This window comes from Neophocaena asiaeorientalis, unplaced genomic scaffold (genome assembly GCF_003031525.2).
Source record: "Neophocaena asiaeorientalis asiaeorientalis breed wild unplaced genomic scaffold, Neophocaena_asiaeorientalis_V1.1 scaffold46, whole genome shotgun sequence".
NCBI classification, from domain to species: Eukaryota; Metazoa; Chordata; class Mammalia; order Artiodactyla; family Phocoenidae; genus Neophocaena; species Neophocaena asiaeorientalis.
The window spans coordinates 16,109,868-16,130,023 of record NW_020175393.1 but is presented as its reverse complement, the minus strand read 5'-3'; the positions used below and the strand labels follow the sequence as shown (position 1 = coordinate 16,130,023).

At 43.7% G+C, this 20,156-nt stretch overlaps 1 protein-coding gene across 11 annotated transcripts in view; it reads left to right on the top strand.

Moving 5' to 3' along the window:
- Nucleotides 1-10,314: 10,314 nt before the first annotated feature.
- Nucleotides 10,315-20,156, top strand: part of PKHD1 (PKHD1 ciliary IPT domain containing fibrocystin/polyductin) — a 600,926-nt gene continuing 591,084 nt past the window's right edge. For all 11 annotated transcript variants that reach the window (XM_024765924.1, XM_024765923.1, XM_024765919.1 and 8 more), the window contains exons 1-5: nucleotides 10,315-10,479; nucleotides 14,473-14,642; nucleotides 15,841-15,968; nucleotides 17,743-17,820; nucleotides 18,425-18,569. In XM_024765924.1, coding sequence (XP_024621692.1) covers nucleotides 15,917-15,968; nucleotides 17,743-17,820; nucleotides 18,425-18,569 — 275 coding nt within the window. In that variant the 5' untranslated portion in view covers nucleotides 10,315-10,479; nucleotides 14,473-14,642; nucleotides 15,841-15,916. The remainder of the gene's footprint in view (nucleotides 10,480-14,472; nucleotides 14,643-15,840; nucleotides 15,969-17,742; nucleotides 17,821-18,424; nucleotides 18,570-20,156) is intronic.

Genomic DNA, 20,156 nt, shown 5'->3' with positions numbered 1-20,156 from the left:
CTCCCCACCCTTCCCCCTCCCTCCATGCAGCCCATCATAATTAGGGCTAAATAACCAGGTGAGATGCTTCTCTCCATTTCCCCCCATCCCCTCGAGTGCTATTTTATGTGCCTTTGAGTTACTGAAGTCAGTACTTGGAACTCATTTTATCCATATTTCATCTGCATAAATGTGTTGATGTGCCCTTAAACTTGTGGGGTCTCCCTGGCTCAGAGTTCCACCAGAAGAGTCCTATTTGCAGGAAACAATGATGTCATTTCCTGCTTCCCAGAATGTCTCTAAGCTTCTTCCACTGGTCCTACATGCCAGAACTTCTAAGATGAAACCTCTCTGCTCCTAGCCCATCTCATAAATTCTTCGGCAAATAGAGGAGACATTAGCAGTCAAACAGGTAAACGGGATGGACCAGGTAGCTAGTACTTCTGGAAATGGTTGAACTCTACCAAATTACAGAAAAATCAGTTTCTGAAATCCCATCTGGCATTTGTGGAATATGTTGTTTCTCTCGGGTAATATATTGGGGGCTTTTTGCATCCAACCGTCTAAATCAGGTGTGACTAAAAAACACTCTCCTGGGTGTCACCTCTACTCTCAACACTTCACTACAACACCACTTCACTTTTTTAAAATTAAAAAAAAATTATTAGGAATTCCCTGGTGGCTCAGTGGTAAAGAATCTGCCCGCCAATGTAGGGAACGTGGGTTCGAGCCCTGGTCTGGGAAGATCCCACATGCCGTGGAGCAACTAAGCCCCTGTGCCACAACTACTGAGCCTGCGCTCTAGAGCCCGCATGTCACAACTACTGAGCTTGCACGCCGAGAGCCCGTGCTCCATAACAAGAGAAGCCACTGCGATGAGAACTCGTGCACTGCAAGAAAGAGTAGCCCCTGCTCACCGCAGCTAGAAAAAGCCCGCACACAGCAATGAAGACCTAACACAGCCATAAATAAATAAATTATTTATTTATTTATTTATTTTTGTTGAAGTATAGTTAACTTACAATGTTGTGTTAGTTTCAGCAAAGTGATTCAGTTATACATACATATATATCTCTATTCTTTTTCATATTCTTTTCCATTATAGGTTATTACAAAATATTGAATATAGTTCCTTGTGCTATAGTCCTTGTTTATCTATTTCATACATACTAGTTGTATTCCTTAATCCCAAACTCCTAATTTATCCCTCCCCACCTTTCCCCTTTGGTAACCATAGGTTTGTCTTCTATGTCTGTGAGTCTATTTCTGTTTTGTAAATAAGTGCATTTGTGTCATTTTTTTTAGATTCCACGTATAAGTGATATCATATGATATTTGTACACTTTTCACATCAGATGTATGGGTTTTCCACACATGAAGCGATTCTTGCTGAGTGCCCTACTATTTTACTCAATTCTGATGCTTATCTACCTAGAGGTAGTGTCAGAACCCTCAGGTTTAGGGCTCAGTCCCAGAAGACTGTCCCCACGTCAGATGCCAATGGCAAGGACGGGTTACCTGTGTTTCTGAACCAACTGCCTATAAATTGGAGGTTGCCAAGAACTTCTCCTCAGGATTGATTAATTTCTGTGAGTTAGAGCAGCTCACAGAATTCAGGAAAGCATTTTACTTACTAGATGACTGGTTTATTATAAAAGGATAAAACTCAGGAACAGCCAGATGGAAGAGATACATAAAGCAAGATAGTATGTGGGAAGAGGCACAGGGCTTCCACGCCCTCTCTGGGCACATCACTCTCCCCACATCTCCATGTGTCCAGCAACCTGGAAGCTCTCTGAACCCAGTTCTTTGGGGTTCTATAGAGACTTCATCACATTACATGAGCACAATTGATTAGTGATCGGTGATTGAACTCAATCTCTAGCTCCTCTCCTCTCCCTAAAGGTTCCAAGGCTGGGGCTGAAAGTTCCAACCCCCTAATTGCAGGGTTAGTCCCCTGGTAACCATCCCCCATCCTTACTTTTCAGAAATCATCTTATTAACATAAACACAAGGTAGTTGAAAGAGGTTTGTGATGAATATCAAAAGTCACCTTTACTCCTCTTATCACTTAGGAAATTCCAAGGGTCTTAGGAGCTCTGTGCCAGATCTACATTTCTTATTACAAATATATATTTCTTATTACAAATCACATAATCACAGCAGAATTTTCCAAAGAATGTTCAGAAACCCTAGTTCCAATGAAAATGATGGATCTGTGATGAAGTTAAGTATTTGGGAAATACTTCAATGAACCTAAATAAGATTCATTTCGGCAGGACATCTCAGAGGCTTTAATAAGCCAATAAATATCCTTTGTGAGTCTTTAAAGAAGTGTATAGCTCATAGCCTTTTCCACCCTATTTGACCACAGAACTTGTTTTCTCATGACTTGTCTTTCTAAATTATTGAGTTGCACAGAATATACTTTTTAAGGCTCCTTCAAATGAAAGAAGTTGCTCTAATGTCACACTGTGAAGTTGATTGATGGGAAGATATTCTGGGCCAGATTGGGTGCTAAGGTGCCTGAAATTTTACATTTTGGATGGCCGTCTTTTCCGAATTCTTTTTTTTTTTTTTTCGGCTTAAATAACAGAAATTTATTTCTCACAGTCCGAATTAATATTTATTTGCTCACAGCAGTCTGCTTCTGTGTTCGTCTTCAAGGGTTCAATATTGCCCCCTAGTGGGTCCAGTCACATCCTAAAATTTTCTGCGCAATTGTCCTAAACTTGGGAAATGACCTTGGTAGTTTCTACAAAAAAAAAAAAAATCTTTTAAAGTCACAAGAAAGATACTACTTTTATCATACCTGATATCACTTGAAAAAATTTATGACACAATAATATGTGTTTGTTTTAGAAGGAGAAAATAAAGGTAAGCAAAATGAGGAAAATAAAAATAACCCATAATCTTACCTCAGTGGTTAACCATTACCATTCTAACGTGTATATCCTTTCAGTCTTTTTTATCTACATGTACATAAAAATTCAGACTTTCCCTGCTCCTAAACTAAAAAAAATATTTTTTTCCAGCCTTTCTCTTGCATGCCCATTTTATTTGAACTTCAATTATTAAGAACCTGCTCCTTGAGTATTTTTGGTCCTTTTGAAGGAGCCAGGAGGAGAGAGAGGGTGAAACATTAAAGGGGTAATTCAGGGGCTAAGTAACCCACTATGTTTCATGGGTAATTGCACCAATGTCTTCCAAGAGGGACATATACACTTTAGTGGCACCAAATGACAATCCTTCCTGGCTGTGTTAGTTTCCTGTGGCTGCTGTAACAAGGTACCGCAAACCTAGTGGCTTAAACAATGTGGATTTGTTATCTCACAGTCTGAGGGTCAGAAGTCAAAATCAGTCTCAAAAGGCTAAGGTCAAAATGTTGACAGCGCTTGTTCCTTCTGGAGGTTCTGTGGGAAAAATCTGTTTCCTTGCTTTTTTTTTTTTTCAGCTTCTAAAGGCCTCCTACGTTCCTTGGCTTATGGCCCCTTTCTCCTATCACGTCAAACTCTGGCTTCTATCATCACATCTCCTACTACTGACTCTGATCCTCCTGCTTTCGTCCTCTAAGGACCTTTGTGATTATGTTGGGGCCACATGGATAATCCAGGATAATCTCCCCATCTCAGGACCTGTCACTTAATCACACCTGCAAAGTCCCTTTTACCATGTAAGGTCACGTATTCACAGGTTCTGGGGATTCGGATGTGAATAACTTTGGGAGGACCGCTATTCAATCCCCCATACATACTGGCTTCTCCCCCTCCTTCTCCTTTTTCTTCTTTTTTTGTTTCGTTTTAAGGATTTACGATGAGAGTTAGGTGTTCATTTTCTGGAAATCATGGTCTCTAAAAGGCCATGGATTAATCTGATAAATATGAGAGTTGGTCAGATCTTGCCAGAAAGGCAAAGAAAGCCCACTTGGATCACCTGCCTTGGCTGAAAGCTGCACTTCTGGGATTGACATAAATGGCTTTGGCCATTTACTGCACGGGGGGTGCAATCAGGCCTTTCTGGCAGGGCTCAGAGCTGGCTCCCAGAAGCTGTTGTGTCCCATCCTTTCCTCTGAGTGTTCCCTCCACCTCTCTGGCTTGGCTATGTGCCCCCTTTGAAGTTCTGCAGCAGTTGTTGTCTATAAATAAGGCATACCCAGCACCATCAAAGTTCTGAGATGAAGGGCACGGCTCACTTACAAGATTGTTGAAAGTGCAGGACAGTGTTAGGTAGAGATCCTGCTTTCATACTTCTTCCCCCACCTCTCCTCAATTCTCCCACTTCCGACTTCATGTAAAAAATACATGAAGGCCCCAGAGAGAATAATCAAAGCTCCGTCACACTTGGCGGACTCTCCCTTGCTTCCTTTTGACAAGAAGGAAGAAGAAGGAAACGAGCATTTGGATAAGAGCCCAGGAGCCCATATCAGTTCAGACTTTCCCCCAGCAGCAGAGCCTCCTGGAGTCTTCTGGTGGTAACACAAAGGATGACTGCATTATTTGACTCTAAGATGCTAGGTTATCTCATCTCATCCTCACGACTTCCCCCCGGAGTGGGAGTATAAGAATTTCCATCTCACAGAAGGGGAGCTTTCCCCAATTTTTCACTTCTAGGCACACATAGAAAACGGTAATATTTGAACTCGTGGGGGCAGAGGGAGAGGCTTCTTTCTAAGTGCTTCTCCCGTCTCTCTGCCAGAGTCCTGAGCATCCCTTATGGCATCGGTGCCTATTCAGTCCATACAGCAGAAGGCGTATACTAGTTACAGCCGAGAAAGCACGTTTGGGTCTGTGATCCAGGCATTTGGTTTCTAGGCCCGACTCCACATTAGTTAGCTGTGACTTTAGAAGAGCTGCTCGATACTTCCAAGTATCATGAAACATGGGTACAATAGCCCCTGTGATTGTAAGCCTTACCGGAGCCTTTCTCCTGGCACGGTGGCCCCAGGTAGGCGGAATTCTTAGGGATTGGCTCAGAGTCCCAAGAGTTAATGTTCCAACCCACAGGGCAAAATCGCATTGTTTTTTCTGACTTAGCCTCGGGAATCAGGCGGCATCTTCTCCGATGATTTCTATTGGTTTGAAGTGAGTCACAAGTCCTCCAGGGCTCAAGAGGGGGGAGACATATACCTCCTTCCAAAGAGATAATTGACAAAGAACTTGTTACCATTTGTAAAAACACTGCCACACTATCTGTCTTCACAAATAAGCATCTGAATGGTTTTCCTTAGATAGAGTAATAGCTTTAAGTCTTACTGAGCAATTTGATCCATTACTGGTTGTTTTCATTGTTTAACTCTGAAGGCAATCTTACTTCTAGACTTTTGGAGTTCCCCTCATTTTCACCACCCATGTTGTCCCTCATATCAGGTATTGGACTCTCTGCTATTTCATCAGCTGTGCAACATTTGCCAGAGAAGGGGAAAACATTTCTTCCATTTTAAAAACAGTTTTTCTCATTTTAAAAACAATTCTTCTCTAAGATATAGAATTTGACAGCTAAAGCAAGCGTTCTACTGGGCTGCAGAAATGTATGACTTCCACGTCACTCATAATTTTAAAACAAGGAGTGAGATACGCTTGGGCATCTCAGTTGGGCTCCTGACTCAGAGAGCAGCATGGTATCGAACTAGAAAAAAATTAATTGCTTTTGTGTTGTTGCTCCCTGCTGACGTGATTTATTTTAAATTCTGCTGAACCCAGGAGAAGACGCTGTACCGTAAGTAATTCAGAAACTGACATATGCTGTTTTGCCCACATTTCTCACAAATGCTCCAAATTCAAAGAGAAAGACGTTACTGTGGTCTGGAAAACGTTGGATGTTGCAACACCTGTTTTATCTGACATGGCAGGAATTGAGTTACTCGACATATAAGTGAATTTTATAAGGAACTGAATGAAATCTATCCTCTTTGAGTGCCAAAGCATTTTAGAAAATGTTGACTATGTCTGGGCTAGGAGCTGTCTAAAGTGTAGGGTGATGAGCCATCCTGTTTTTCCCCGGACTTTCCCTGTTTTACACTGAAAGACCCATGACCTCGGAAACCTCCTAGTTATAGGCAAACTGAGACAGTTGGTCATCCTACAAGTTAGATATGAACTCGATTTCACCGCTTTCCGATTACCCTACGTCGTTGGTATGAACCTAGCTATGTTGAGCGTTGTGAGACAGCGATGCCCTCGGGATGATTGAACGTGTGGCCCCATAAGCTCCCAGACTGTATGATGCTGGAGTAGCCAGTAAGCTCTGCTCATGCAAATGAGGAACCTACCCGCAGTTCAGTGTCACTCCCAAGTTCATGGACTTCATTAAGTTATTTTCACCTGTGTCACCCAGGGCACCATTGATGGTTTTCAGGACCCTCATCAGGTTGATGCAGGGTACCACAGTTTGGATTCCAGATAAGTGGGGGTCATTGTTATCAAAATAAGTTAATAAGCAAAACTGACTCCGGTCAGAGGCAATAATGATAGATAACTTTTAAGTAATTTTACTCTAGTGGGAAAGAAAATCTGTCTAAAGAAACTATGAAGCAAATATTTTATCCATAGCTTTGACCCTCTAGTGGAACAGATTCATTTCTTCTACAAATCTGAGTGCATATACTCATTATCCTTTGGATCCAAAGTTAATCAGGGGTATGATATTGAACCAGAGAGAATATAATTCCTTTAGCTTTGTTTCTTTATGAAAAAGGGAGGCTAGGAATACTTCAGGAAAAGGAAGGAGGAGGAATTGGGTCAATCCTAGACAGGTGAAAGGGGAATTCACCTGTCTCACCTCACCGGGGAGGACTCTGACCACACAGAAAATGTGAGGGCTGTGGCTGAGGCATAGCTCCAGGGCTAGTCACACAAATGGTGTATCAGGAGAGTAAGAACACAGCTTACTCCAGAGCCCCACTTACCCAGTGAAGTTCTTACTTAGATGGAAGGACCATGTTACTGTCCTGTTCCAGGTTCACTTCCTATCAGAAATATGCCTGTACCACATGGATAAGTGCGTGTCACCCTCAGGAATGTATCCACAGTGGCCTTCCCTGCTTGTGGGCGGTGTATCCTGACAACAGGTATGTGCGTACTTAAGGGTCTGCAACATAAAGCCTTAAAGAGAAACACACACACAAGAGAAAACTGTCAAACGCTGAACGTTGTTATTTATATTTTTTTAAATGAAAAAGAGGGGCTTCCCTGGTGGCGCAGTGGTTGGGAATCCGCCTGCCATTGCAGGGGACACGGGTTCAAGCCCTGGTCTGGGAGGATCCTACATGCTGCGGAGCAACTAAGACCATGTGCCACAACTACTGGAGCTTGTGCGCCTAGAGCCCGTGCTCCGCAACGGGAGAGGCCACCGCAGTGAGAAGCCCACGCACTGCAATGAGGCGTAGCCCCAGCTCACTGCAACTAGAGAAAGCCTGTGCACACCAAGGAAGACCCAAGGCAGCCAAAAACAAAAAACAAAACAAAACAAATAAATCAATAAATTAAAAAATAAATAAAATAAAATACAGATTCTGATAAAAAAATGAAAAAGATCATTGTTTGTGTGCTAACCAATTACTTGATTCTGTTTTGTGGTGGACGTAGACAGTTACATTTGAGCTTTGTATTTTGTGAGAACCGTAATGAAACAATGAATTCCAAAGACCAAAAAAAAAAAAAATATACCTGTAAGTCGAAGAGGGTATGATAAAACAATTTTGATAAAGAGAAAGCAAAAAAAGAAAAAAATGCATTGAGCATTTTTGGTTTCCATTTAAAACCTGCTTTTGACTTTGGTGGCCCTCATCCATTCCAAAATGTTTTTCCTCAAATGGATTCTCAGGCATTCCTTTCCATTTGGGTACCTACTCTATGTAAGGCACTGTGCAAAATGTTTTGAGGGTACAGAGGGAACATATCATTTTTTTCTTTAAGAAAGGCAACATCTAGTCTGGGAATGACACGTATAACCCAAAAGTTGCCAGGCATCACCACACTCATGAGGTCACATTTACAGTGGCACCCACATTTTGATGACTTGTAACTCTGTATTTGCCCATGTGGGAACTTAGTTATCTCTCAGGGCCTATATATCAGTTAGAGTCTGAAGAAGTGTGGCCTTAGTGCAAATGTGGAGATGAATCTGAAAGGACAGCAGCTAGGCCTTTGGTCATTATGCTTCCTATAATTGGAGATCGGTGAGATGCATTTTCCTACCACCCCTCCCCAATTCCCAAAGCTGTTAGTCCCTGAGAATTCAGAGTGGTATTGAAATCCAAGGGAAAGGGGTCAGAAAATGACCTGCTCCCTTGACCTCTTTGAGTTTGCTTTATAGGCATTTTTTTGTGTGTGTTGAGAATTTCACAAGGTCTTGTAAAAATAGCTTCCTATGGAAGAGTGTCAGTGTCTGGGGGTGAGCATGGCTACCTGCCTTGGGGTGGTAGGGGAACCATGCTCTGGTTGCCTTCAGAGACCCAAGCTCAAGATTTTGTTTAGAATTTCTGTATGACAGGGACTTTGGAGTATGATTAGATGGAAGAGTTGGTGGAGGGGACTTGTCTGGAGGTTGTGTTTACATGACAAACTTAGATATGTGTGTATATTTGAGGGTCTTGAGGTGGATGGAGCTCACAGAGAGGAGTATTTAAGGCTCCCCCAACTTCCATGTGGCAAAGCCACTGCCTGTGGAGTTCTGCAGCTTCTCCTTTTAGGCCTTGGAGCATGAAATGGCTCATTCTACTTCATTTCTGTAACCGTGGAGCTTGATTGCCCACCAGGAAGTTCCTAGAGCACAGAAGCCAAAGTCCTGCGTATCATTAGGTTTCTTTAGGTCAAGAGTAAAGAGACACATCTACCCATAAGAAAATTAGGGTGTTTTAGTCTTGATAGCGAGGCTGCCAAAAATAATTATAAATATCCATTATAGGCTCTTTACTCAAGGATAGATGGGGTTAATCTCTGGAATCTCTTGTTAAAGTAGCAAGAAATAAAACATGAGTTAAGTCTTAATCACGAGACTTGACTACAATATAGTAAATGAATCTGATCATGATGTCTCCCTTGTCAGACAGCAAGCACTTTGAGGGCAGAAACTGTGTTATATTCTTTAAAAAAATAATTTTGGATCATCTAAGTGGTTCATGAATATAATTTTCTTTACAAAAATAAAAATTACCAATAATTTTGAAATCTCCTTTATCTCCCCAGAACCTGGTCTGTCCCCTCTTCCTTATTTCCCACGTGCCAAGCACACAAGTGTGGCTCAGATGATGCCTGTGGAACTGAATTGGAAGATCTAGAATGGAACCTGAGATTCGGTAGGCAGGAGGGTGGCCCGATGACTGACACCCTAGCTGCCTAACCTGGCCAGGCATCCTCTCTCTACACTACTGTCAGCAGTGCTAGGAAAATCATTCCCCTTGTCGCTCGTTGCCAAGCTGAGATGAACATCAGATTTGGTATAAACTCCCATGCTTTCTAGAGGATAGTTCCAGCACTCTTATGAGAGTTGTGCTCTATTTCCATGGATTAAATCTGGTCTTGCTGGGGATGCTTCCCAGGCCCTTTGAGGCAGAGACTCAGGGCTATCAAATTATGCTGGAAAGGCTTCTGTCTCAAAGGAAAGAAGATGAGAGTTTCTTCTGGTCAGGAAACACTGGGCATGGACTGACTCAGGAAGCTGGTGATGTGAGTTGGAGTGTATGGTGGGACAGAGACAAGGAAGTCAGATGTGGACCAGGTAAGGAGGTGGTGCTGACTTCCTAGGTCAGCTTCTTGTCTCATCAAGAGAGTCAAGCCAGTGACTGAGACCCATGGTCTCTGGGTCCTCACAGAAGGCGATGGGTACAAGTCAAGGACTTCCTCTTGGCCAAGAAAGCAAGGTCAGGAGGGAGGGAGGAAAGTAAAAAACAGGGAGGGCTAGTTGGCCCTTTCTCAGCAAGACTTTGAGTCGATCATCCTCTCTCTGCTTCTTTAGACTCTCCCCCCTCCCCCGATAGTGAGAATGCCAGCCCGTGGCAGGCACTTACAAGCCATTTCTCTTGATGAAAAGTCAGAGACTGCTCATGAATGGGGACCAGCCCCTGGTGGCCCTTTCTCCTGGGCCTGTGTTCGGTCCCTGACTTACTGGCAAATTCTTTCAATCATTGAATGTCTGTTTGTGTCACTGGGTGGACTTTCACTTAAAATTCTTGTCTAGGGCACATGCAGTAAGTGGAGAAAAATGTAGGACACGCTTTTTTTTGGTCATTAAAAAAAGACCCGGGGGAAAAAGCCTAAACAGCTTGTGTTAATCATTAAACTTGCCCCATGGTCAGCCTGAGCTTTCACTTTGGCATAGGTTTGGTCGGGACACAAACGAGTTAGGTGAGTTACAGTCCAACATGAGTGAGTTACCTGCGTGGTAGCTGCAGGCTGGGCTCTAACCAGGTAACACGGCCATCGGTTCTTGACAGAGAGAAACAAGGTCATTTGGAAAGGAAAGATAATTTGTCCCTTGAGTCGCAACGAGAAAGAGAAAAAGGTACTGTTGGATTCAGAAATGTCTCTGCTCTGTGTTTTCTAGGTGTTGCCTTTCTTGCCAATGTCGTGGTGAACAAAGGAAATGGGGGATCTCTAGTAGCAACCTTGCAGCTCTGTCTGTCAAAGTCCCAAAGTCGGGGGAGGCTGGGAGGGGAGGGAGGAAAGGAGAAAGAGGAAGAATGAGGGCAGAGGAGAGAGCGACAAGGGGAGAGAGAAGACTTGACCCAATGCACAGAGCTCTCCTCTGTTTGAAAATATTCTGGTTAAAAGAATTAAATGGAGGCTGAGTTTGTTCTTAGGAAGAATTAGTGGAAAATCATATAAAGGAAAATACATGTATTATTGATCTGATGGTTTTGTTTTAAAGGAAAGATGTAGCTCTGAACATAGGGCTTGAAGAAAACCAATGTGTGACTAGTTACTTCCATTGTTTTAAGCTTGAAAAAAAATGTTAAAATCACAGTCAGATTGGAAATAGACTCTCCTGTGCTGAGCGTATTCTGTTGGGCGTCACAAGCAAATCAGATCCTGTGCTTTTGGACTAAGTAGAAAATAGTCCTGGGTACCTTTCTCTAGGCAGTAGATGTATTTCTGAAAATTAAATGTTTTAAAAACGAATTCTATTCCAAATAGGTGTAAAAATGTAGGGAATTTTGCAATTTAAAGGAACACCTGCTGAATCTACTTGAAAACTTTAGAACTCCTCTTGTAAATGCAAGTAGCCTCCACTCCTACCCCATCCACTGGGGACTTGTTGGCAGGTACACAGATTATTTGCCTCTGTTTTCCCAGCTCCTAGCACAGTGCCCAGCATATATTAGGTGTGTAATAAGTGTGTGTGGAGTTGAATTAACTAGAGATGATTTTATCCATTGCACCAACTTAATAAGGACATACCCATAAGATATGCTTCTTAAAAAAATTAATTTATTTATTTTATTTTTGGCTGCATTGGGTCTTCTTCGCTAAACGTGGGCTTTTCTCTGGTTGCAGTGAGCGGGGGCTACTCTTCGTTGTGGCGCACGGGCTTCTCATTGCAGTAGCTTCTTTTGTTGTGGAGCACAGGCTCTAGGTGCGCGGGCTTCAGTAGTTGTGGCATGTGGGCTCAGTAGTTGTGGCTCATGGGCTCTAGAGCGCAGGCTCAGTAGTTGTGGCGGCATGTGGGTTCTTCCTGGACCAGGGATCGAACCTGTGTCCCCTGCATTGGCAGGCGGATTCTTAATCACTGCGCCACCAGGGAAGCTCATACACATAAGACACGTTTATTCTAAGTTTTTTGTAGATATTCCTTTTCTGGGCATTTATCTTGGCTTTTACTTTTTTGAAATGGTATAACTATTTTTTCTGGTCTCAGTGTTTTCTTAATCCCCCTGTATCAATGAAAGGGATCCATTACGTCGATGATAGAAAGTTAACACGTGAAGCCTTGCCTCTGCTGCAGGACATTCTGCAGATTTTGCTGGAACATCTGCAAGGAAGAGGATGGGCAGTGAACCCACAGAACATTCAAGGCCCAGGCATCACTGTAAAGTTGTTGGGAGTTGTGTAGTCGGCTAAGACTCAAGTTGTTCCAGAAGCTATAACTAAGATGTAAGCCTATCCAAGCCCTACGAGTATGAAATAGATGCAAGTCTTTGTAGGCATTTTGGGGATTTGGAGGACTTTTATTGCCCACCTGGCACAATGCCTCTGTCCCTTATACAACCGGGCAAAAAAAGGGCACATGTGGAACTGCGAGTCAAAACTACAAGCTACCTGTGAGCAGGCAAGAATACTAGTGAAGCAGATTAAAGCTCTGGGCGTCTCCCAAGCAGGGCTACCATAAGTTATATGTGTCTGTGACTCCAGAAAGTGTCAATTAGGCCCTGTGGCAGAGACAACGGAAGGAAAGAGTGTCCCTAGGGTTTTGCTCCCAGCTCTAGAAGGTGGCAAAACTCTGATATGCCCCCAGAGAGCAACAGCTCTAGCAGTGTACACAGCATATCATGGTAAGAACTTCCCTTCCTTTTAAGGGGTGGATTGAGAATATGTTCCATCAACCCACATTTGCCATGACTCAAAGGCCCAGTTTGACTAAGTGGCATGCCTCTGTGTAGCAGGGGAACACCCTGTCCACCAGGCCCCTGTCTCTAGAAATGTGAGTGCTACTAGGTCCTGTAGAATAAGTAGATCCTTCAAATGCCCTCTCTGGCAATCAGGAAGCTGATTGAAGCAACTGACCCTTCAGTAGCCACAGCAGATTGGGTACATAGGAAGAGCGGCCACTGTAACACCTGGGTAAGATGGCATATTGCCAAGGATGCTGGATTGCCCTTGAAATGCAGTGACTTGGTTAATGTAAGTAACGGCATGTCCTATGTGTTCTAAACAACACCCAAAACAACTTCCAAAGTGGTCTGGTACCATCTACTGGAGTTTCCAACTGGTGAAGGATTGGTAAATTGATTATATTGGACCCCTCCCTCTGAGGGAGGGTTCTAAATATGCCTTGGTTTCTATGAACACTGCATCTGGCCTAACCCAAGCTTTCCTCTGTCTCTGCACAAACCAGGCTGCCACCATTAGGGGATTAGAGAACCGAGCACTATGTTTGGGTACCCTCATCCAAAAAACAGTGATTGATGGGTCACATTTCAAAGGTCATGATATGCAAGACTGGGCAAAAGAACATGACATGAATGGAGGTTCCATCTCCTCTATAACCTGTAAGGAGTAGGGTTAGTAACAAGGAAAAGTGCAATATTAAAGCGGCAGATTAAATTAATAACAGGTAAAGCCACCTTGGCTGCGTGTACTAAAGTACTATCCTAGGCTTTAATATAGTTGATCAACCAGTAAAACCTGTTGCCCCGTGTATGAGACTGAGTACCCTTACCAGGACACCCAACATTGTAAAGGTACAAAAGTCATGGGAGAAGGCCATTGCCCTGACTCTCACCGTGCGTCAACGTGCTATGCTGCTGATGATAGCAAGCCCTATCACACCTTCCCAGGTGTCCTAAGACATTATCTACTGGAATTTACTATGGGACATCCCACCAGGACAGGCGAATTACTTCCATCTCCACAGGATCCCATTGTCCTGCTGCCAGCCAGACCTATGGAAATGTACTGCATCTGGAATGGAGCCGGCACCATGGGAAAGAGGGGAGAAGGTGCGGTCCTGGTATGGCATATCGCCCAGTCCATTTCCTCATGCCTAACAGTGCTGCCTTCCCTGGCCTTGTATGGTATACACAGCCAGGTCAAGTTTCCAAACTTTCCAACCTCCCCTTCCTCAAGACCAGATGGGCTTATCTGCTTTCCACTGGTGCCATCGTTTGACTGCTGCCTTTGTTCCCTCCATTGGCCTGGAGCACGTAAAAGCTGTTACTAAATTCACCCAACAGTCCTTAAATGATAGCCAGCAAAGCCTGTCCTTACGGAACACTGAAATGTCCCTAATGAGAAAAGCTGTCCTCCAGCATAGGATGGCCTCAGGTGCTATCCCTGCCTTGCAAGGAGGCACCTGAGCCATTATCCAAGCAGAATGTTGCGTGTTTGCACCTCATGCATCTGCTGATGCATCGTCTTTATTAAATCACATGAGGACACAAGTGAACTTCCTGAGTGATCTGACCACCAACCCAGGGAACTTGAAAAATCAGTGGTTCAGATCATGGAGCTCTTGGTGGAAAAAAATGTGACTTATGTTGGGAATGTTAATCTGTGTTTTCTCTTGCATGTGCCTATACCGTTGCTGTGGCCTCTATCTCCTATGCAGCCAGATAGCTGCCAAAGGAGCCCTCTCCATGCTGGTGAAACCCTTTGCTGACCTCTCAGGGCACATCTCGGAAGAGGGGGCAAGTGAGACTGTTAGAGCTAGTCATGAGGGGCAGACTGCTGGAGGCGGTCATGCACAGGGCGTGACCACCAGTTGACCTGCAAGCAGTCCCCGGGCAATTGGAGGCTCCTCACTCCCTCCCTGTCCTTGAAATGTACATTCTGCCCACAGGTCCCACAGCTGGAGCTGTTTTCAAGGATGCAGGTTTCAGAGTCATGTGGTGTTGAGACCACTGGGATTGAATACGTGACTGAATTCCGCTGAAGACTCTATAAACTTTTAAGATTGTGGCCGGTGTGATCTACTCATCTCGCTGACGCCCAGGACGAGCCTCCTCGTTTGTAAGTTTTCCTGAAACCTGACACCTGCCAATCTGGAGTGTCTCCCTCTTTCTAAGGTCTCTCCTTGTCCTCTGTGTTTGGGGGCCAGTTAATTTATGAACCAACACAGGGACAGATTACGTGGAGAGGTGGCTCCCAAGCTGGGCCCTGATGCAGGCCAGGAGTTCACTGGGGCACAAGAAAGTTTGGGGAATCCAGAAAGCATCCAGCAGGATCCAAGTTAGAGGCTGCCGTGTGGGAAGCTTGTGCGGGAGACGGTGGGGAGAACAGCTTCGCCGCGGTGCAGGGGTCACCTAGGAGAGCAATGTGAGGGGAAGTTGGAAAGGTGGGGGGCAGATCATGGTGGGACTGCAAAGTTAGAGAGAGGGCTTTCCTTTGGAAGCAGAGAACCCTCAAAAAGAAAACTAACGTTCGTGGGCATCTCCTTTGTGCCAGGCCCTGTGTTAATTTCTTTTTGTATCTATCCTCTCAGTTACTCTTGATAAAAATCCTACCAAGTGTTCTTGTCATCATTTTTGAAGTGATAGAGGTTTTGCTTTGAATTGAAAGCTTTAAGCAGGAGAAGGGCACAGTGAAGGCAGAGTTTAAAGAGATTGATCCGGGCATCGTGGATTGAGGTAGAGGGACCTGGGGTCATAGGGTCCAGTTTGGAGGGTCCAGCTTTTTCTTCCTGTTTCTTTCCTTCCTGTTTCCTCTGCTGTGAGGATAAGATAATTTCCCCCAAATTTCCATTAACACCATTTTTTCCCCAACTTGTTACCATGTTTAACATTTGCTTTAACTCTTTATTCTTTTTGTGTTGATTGGTTCCTAGAGGACTGAGACTTCCAGAAAACAGAACAAAACAACCCGCACCCCCTCTCCGTAATTGCCATTAACTAGTATTTTGAATCTGGAATTCATTTATTTTAAAAATTTAAGTGTTTATTTAATAATGAATTAAGGAAAGAGGTTATTATTACTTACCCAGCTTAAACATGCATAAAATAAGTCATTGGGACAAGGGGGTAGAATAATGATAATTTTATGTAAGATTCTTAGATTATCCTTTTCTTCCAAGCTTGGGAAGATGGTGGGTCCCTCTGAAGACTCTAGGGTCATATTGGTATAATTTCCTTAATTTCCCAAGTTTTAACGAAGCACAGCAGTTGTATGTAAGCAAAAGTGATAGTAATTTTTCATTTTGTTTTTATAAAAGCTCTGCTGCTCCAATCAAAATTGAAAATGTGTTTAATGTCTGAACAGTTTTGAAAGGATTGATTTAGGTGAACAAGATGACTGGCTGGCTGGTCTCTCTGACAAGTATCAAAATACTACTTTTAGCAGGTGAGTTGGATGTGTTTTGAAGGGATTTTGGATAGAATGCAGCAGGTTACCTTGAGAACTAATTTACTGATACTTAAATATTACTTTGGGAGGAAGTGTTAAAGTATCTCCCCTAGGTTTAAATTTTCTCTGCTTAATAATTTTTTTCTGTTTAGTAGTTGAGGTTATATATTAAAGAGTTATATACTTTAATTTTTAACAGCCAGTGGAAGTTGCTGTTAAGTCTAGAGCTTTTAATAATAACTTATAACCTTCCTTTTATAATTTCTTTTTGAGCCATACAATGCAATTCTTTTTAGATTTTATTCCTTTATCTTCCCAAGGGGAGTAGCTTATCTTGTCTTAGTGATTAATGACCAATAAAAATTTCCTTTTCTCAAGCCGGGTCTCTAGTTTTCTCAGTGACTTTGGTTATCCTCTGTATCTTTTTATGACATTTGTTTTTGATCTTCGTTAGGTAGAAGTACCTAATACACCTTTTTTTTTTTTTTTTAAATTTATTTATTCATTTATTTATTTTTGGCTGTGTTGGGTCTTCGTTTCTGTGCGAGGGCTTTCTCTAGTTGTGGCAAGCGGGGGCCACTCTTCATCACGGTGCGCGGGCCTCTCACTGTCGTGGCCTCTCTTGCTGCGGAGCACAGGCTCCAGATGCACAGAGCTCAGTATTTGTGGCTCACGGGCCCAGCTGCTCCGTGACACGTGGGATCTTCCCAGACCAGGGCTTGAACCCGTGTCCCTTGCATTGGCAGGCAGACTCTCAACCACTGCGCCACCAGGGAAGCCCCCTAATACACCTTTGAGGGGTAAGCATGAGCCCATCTGGCCAGGGCTGCCACGAATGGTTGTGTCCATGTGAATGATTCTTCACCACTCTTGGTTGTGCAGAGTGCCCCCTGCATAAATGTACATGGAAGCCCTGGGCCAGCCAGAGTTAGCGTGGCTTGGGTGATCCTTTAACTTTTCTGATACAGAAACCGAAAAGCGTTCTGTAGACCTCACTGAGGAGCTAACTGATTTCTGCTGGCTTTACCTCGGACAAGGCATGTCCATCCAGGATCCTCTTCAAAAATAAGGCATTGATAAGGTCACGCTCAGCCCATAGTCTCTGTGCGAGAAGCCAGTCTAGCTTAGTGTGTAAGTCTATAGTGGGCTTTTAAAAAAATTCCAGCACTGATTCACGCTTCAGCCCCTCTCTGAGCAGGCAAAGCAAAAATCTAGAGAATGCTGTGTCTCTTTGGGGAGTCATTCTGATCATGTATTCAAAAGGGAGAAACTAGAGGATGGTGTTATAAGCAGGAGGACTGAAATAGGGATAACTTCCAGAACTTTCTCCTCTTCTCTGGGAAGTGGAAATATAAGAAATAAGTGGTAACAGTTAAATATGACCACCTAATTAAAGAGTGGGAAAGAGAGAAGACATTTTATGGATTCAGTCAGGAACCAAATGTATCCTGGAGCCTTTTCCAAAGGAAGTGGAAATTCAGGATTGTCCTCGTGAACGCATGGTTTTTGGATGTCTAAGATAAGAAGATCAGTCAAAACTTTCCTTAAAATGGGAGGAAGGCGAGGTCCCCAGACCAGTAACACCAGCAGCACCTGGTTAGAACTGTAAATTCTTGGGATCCGCCACAGACCTACTGGATGGGAAACTCTGGGGGTGGGTGCAGCGATCTGTGCTGTATGAAGCCCTTGCGGTGATTCTGAGGAATGCTCAAAGGAAGCCGGTGGACTGAATCTGCACACTGAAGCCAGGGTTTCTCCTACTCACTTATAGTGCCTTGTCTGAGTGTCCACATCGAACCTGAAGAAGGCAGCCTCGCAGGAGGAACGTGGATCACTGTCATTTTTGACGGTAGGTTTGGGCCTTACCGAACGCAAGTTTCTTATTTGTTGATCTAAAGAATCCTAAAGAATGAGTCCTGTTTAAGGACAGATGTAAAAGAGATCTGGAAGGGAGATGGACCAACTGACCAACTTCTGTGTTACCGGATGCCCACATGCAAATGTTACATCACACCATTATATGTCTGTGTCCACTTCCTTATCCCAAGCTGTGGGGTGGAACTCTAGGAACCCTAATGAGATGATACCCATGTAGCACAGAACTTGGCAAGGTGACCCTCAGAACCTTGGTTATCTTCCTTGTCGAGAATCCTACATATGGGAGCTTCTAAGCCATGGCTCAGAGTATCCATCTATACCACTGGAAAAGAGTAACTTTGAGGGTTGGAAAATTCTTTCCTGGATTTAAGTGGATGGACCTGAAGAGAGAATTAAGAAAAAAAAAGTCATAAAGAAGCACACTCATTCATACAGCCTTTGGAAATGAGAAATATTACTTTTAACCCTTCGGTAAACTCAGGGCCTGCCATTGCCCCCGTGTGGCAGGTTTTTGTGTTACCCTGTGTGGCTTACTGCTGTGTTCAGCCTGAGACTCCACTCTCCCTTGCGTTTAGGTTTGGAGCCAGGTCTCCTTTATCCTGCCAACGGCTCTCAGCTGGAGATCCACCTGGTGAACGTGGCTGTACCCATGCTGCCCATCATACCCTGTGACATCTCTCCTGTCCTCCTGGATTTGCCGGTAGTGATGTGTAGGACCAGGTACACCTGCCCCGGGAATGAGAAGGCCAGACAGGATGAGTGCTTTGCTCATCTCAGTAGCTTTCAGTGGCAAATTAGAGCAACTTGTGCCATGATTGCAATTACCAGTATAGTTCCCTATCAAAGCTTTAGGGCTTAAGGGAGGATGAGAATATGGGAAAGATTTTTGAGAATTCTGAGACATTTATAAGGAGGGGTTGGGGGCTGGATGATGTTTCCAGTTTTGTGTGTGTGTGTGTGTGTGTGTGTGTGTGTGTGTGTGTGTGTGTGTGTGAAGGTCTCTATTGCTATTCAGATTTCAATAAATGGGGCCATTTTGCCAACTAATTTTTTGGAATAGGCATAATTGTAATGATTGTACATAAACTAAAAATCAGTTAGAAAGGAAATTCACCTTAGTCCTCAGTTTGTTTGCTGAGTCTGATATGATTTTTACAGGATTCCAGATTATCTGTTGTCCTACTTAAGTTTTTGTTGACCTCTAAAGCTTACACTAGTTCGTTCTTTCTTTAATATCTAAGAGATTTTGCCTGAAAGTGGATCATTGGTTAAGAGAAAAAGAGATTGTCATTTCCTTTTGTTTTCTGTTCCCTCTTTCAGGAAAGTTCCCTCTCTTCCATCTCTGCCTATTGAACCAACCATATTGCAAATGTTGCCTCTTCCCTGAACAGCCAACTGAGTGTCATCTTTCCCTTCTTTGATAGGGGACAAGTAGGAACTGAAATCCAGCTTTTGAGGAAGGAGCACATTTTAGTCATTCATCCATGGGACATGGAGGATTGTGTATTCAACACATGGGACACGTGTTTGTGTATTCACACACACAAACACACTTTTTGGGCAATTCATCTTCCTGAAGGGAGGAATTTCTGTAATTTACACAAAGGCATAGGATGCACAGACTTAGTGGCCCTGTTTCTTCAGCCCTATGTTTCTCATGACACTTTGTCAATTGCCCACTTTTCAGATTCAGCCTCACAGAATTAAGTGCTTTGGGGACAGAGGATGTGATTCACCCACCTTGTAGTCCTTATGATGCTGAGCACAAAATCTTGCTAGTAGAAGCTCAAAAGATGTCTGTTGAACTAAAGTTCCTTGTAGCACTGCCGTTGGTAGAGATGATTTCCATAGGTTTTATGGTATATTGGGGCATAGAGTTCCTGCAGGAACTTGCTATGAAATAAGTCAAAGCTCTAACGATTTGTATGTTCTATCTCCTCAATCCCCAAATGCTAATGACTTTAAGATGGGGCTTCCCTGGTGGTGCGGTGGTTAAGAATCCGCTTGCCAACGCAGGACACACGGGTTCGAGCCCTGGTCCGGGAAGATCCCACATGCCGCGGAGCAGCTAAGCCCGTGTGCCACAACTGCTGAGCCTGCGCTCTAGAGCCCGCGAACCACAACTTCTGAAGCCCGTGCGCCTACAGCCCATGCTCTGCAACAAGAGAAGCCACAGCAATAAGCCCGCGCACCGCAACAAAGAGTAGCCCCTGCTCACCGCAACTAGAGAAAAAGCCCGTGTGCAGCAACAAAGACCCAGTGCAGCCAAAAAAAAAAAAAAAAAGCACCAGCGACTTTATAACATAT